Source organism: Corvus brachyrhynchos, unplaced genomic scaffold (assembly GCF_000691975.1).
Source record: "Corvus brachyrhynchos isolate BGI_N302 unplaced genomic scaffold, ASM69197v1 scaffold3733, whole genome shotgun sequence".
Classification (NCBI taxonomy): Eukaryota; Metazoa; Chordata; class Aves; order Passeriformes; family Corvidae; genus Corvus; species Corvus brachyrhynchos.
Window position 1 is genome coordinate 10,049 of NW_008237285.1, and position 1,485 is coordinate 11,533.

Consider the following 1,485-nt stretch of genomic DNA (forward strand, 5'->3'; position numbering starts at 1 on the left):
TGGGGGGTGAACCGGGGGGGAACGGGGGGGGGGGTTGCTCCTGAGGGAACCCCAAAATCCCCCAGGTGCCCAGGTACCCCCCCCAACACCCTCCTCAGCAACACCCAGACTCCTGAGAACCCCAATATCCAGAACCCCCCAACCCCCTCTGAGCTCCCTGACCCCTCCCCATGAGCCCCCCCGTACCTGCCATGAGCTGGGCGAAGGGTGGGGGGCAGGTGGATGGGATGGGCAGGGTCAGTTTGTTCACGGCCACCCCGTAGGCCACGGCCAGGCCATCGATGCCCCGGTACGGCACCTCTCCGGTCAGCAGCTCCCACAGCAGCACCCCGTAACTTTGGGGGGCAGGAGGAGGGGAGGGGGGTCAGACACGTGGTGACCCCCTTAGATCCCTCAAAACCACCCCACAGGTGTCGGGGTGCCCCATAAGACACCCAGACACCTCCCAAACCTGCAGCTCCGTGACCCCACAATGTCCAGATCACCCCAAATCCCCCCTCCCCCAAGGGGTTTGGGCACCCCAAACCTGCAGCTCTGTGACCACACAATTTCCAGGTCACCCCAAATCCTCCACCCAAAGGGGTTTGGGCACCCCAAACCTGCAGCTCCGTGACCCCACAATTTCCAGGTCACCCCAAATCCTCCACCCAAAGGGGTTTGGGCACCCCAAACCTGCAGCTCTGTGACCCCACAACATCCAGATCACCCCAAATCCTCCACCCAAGGGGTTTGGGCATCCCCAAACCCCACCTCAGCCCAGACTTCCCTCCCTACCAGGACCCCCCAGGACCCTTCCCCACCTCCAGACGTCGCTGCCCTTGGAGAACGTGGATGCCCGGATGACCTCGGGGGCCATCCAGGCGTAGGTCCCGGCCGCGCTCATCTTGGTCGTTCGCTGCCACTCGCGAGCCAGGCCGAAGTCGGTGATTTTCAGCGTCTTCCCACTCACGTCGTCCCCCACAACGGGCTGTGCCAGCAGCACTGCGGGGACACGGTCAGGGACCCCCCAACACCTGGGATCTCCTCCCCTCCCGCTGGAAAACCTCGGCCTCTGCACCCCCTGCCCCACTGGGGACCCCCCGCCCAGCCTGGGGAGCTCAGTGCAGGACACCCATCCTGGGGCACTCGGCCTCCTGACCCTGGGGACCCCAATGCCTGGGACCCCTCACCCTCGGGACCTTGGGCATCCCAATGCCTGGGACCCCCCCATCCTGGGGATCTTGGGGAATGAGACCCCACCCTGAGACCCCCAACCTCTGCGAGCCCCCGCCCCTCGGAATTTGGGATTCCTCACCTTGGGCATCCCAGTAACTTGGACCCCCCACCCTGGGGACTTTGGGGACTGAGACCCCACTCTGGGGACCCCAAAGTCTGGTTTCTCTCACCCCAGGGACCCCAATATCAGGCATCCCCCACCCTGGAGACCCCAATGTTTGTGACTCCCCACCCTTGGGGACCTTATGGACTGACACCTCACCCTGCCCT

General features: G+C 64.7%; 1 protein-coding gene across 1 annotated transcript; it reads right to left on the minus strand.

Moving 5' to 3' along the window:
• Positions 1–162: 162 nt before the first annotated feature.
• LOC108445795 (mitogen-activated protein kinase kinase kinase 11-like) lies at positions 163–1,194 on the minus strand (the record flags this gene model as incomplete). The annotated part of the gene is made up of 2 exons (XM_017730613.1): positions 801–1,194; positions 163–335 (listed from the first exon to the last, which is right to left on the minus strand). Coding segments are annotated over exons 1-2 (256 nt in total), but the record flags the coding sequence as incomplete, so codon positions are not given.
• Positions 1,195–1,485: the final 291 nt, after the last annotated feature.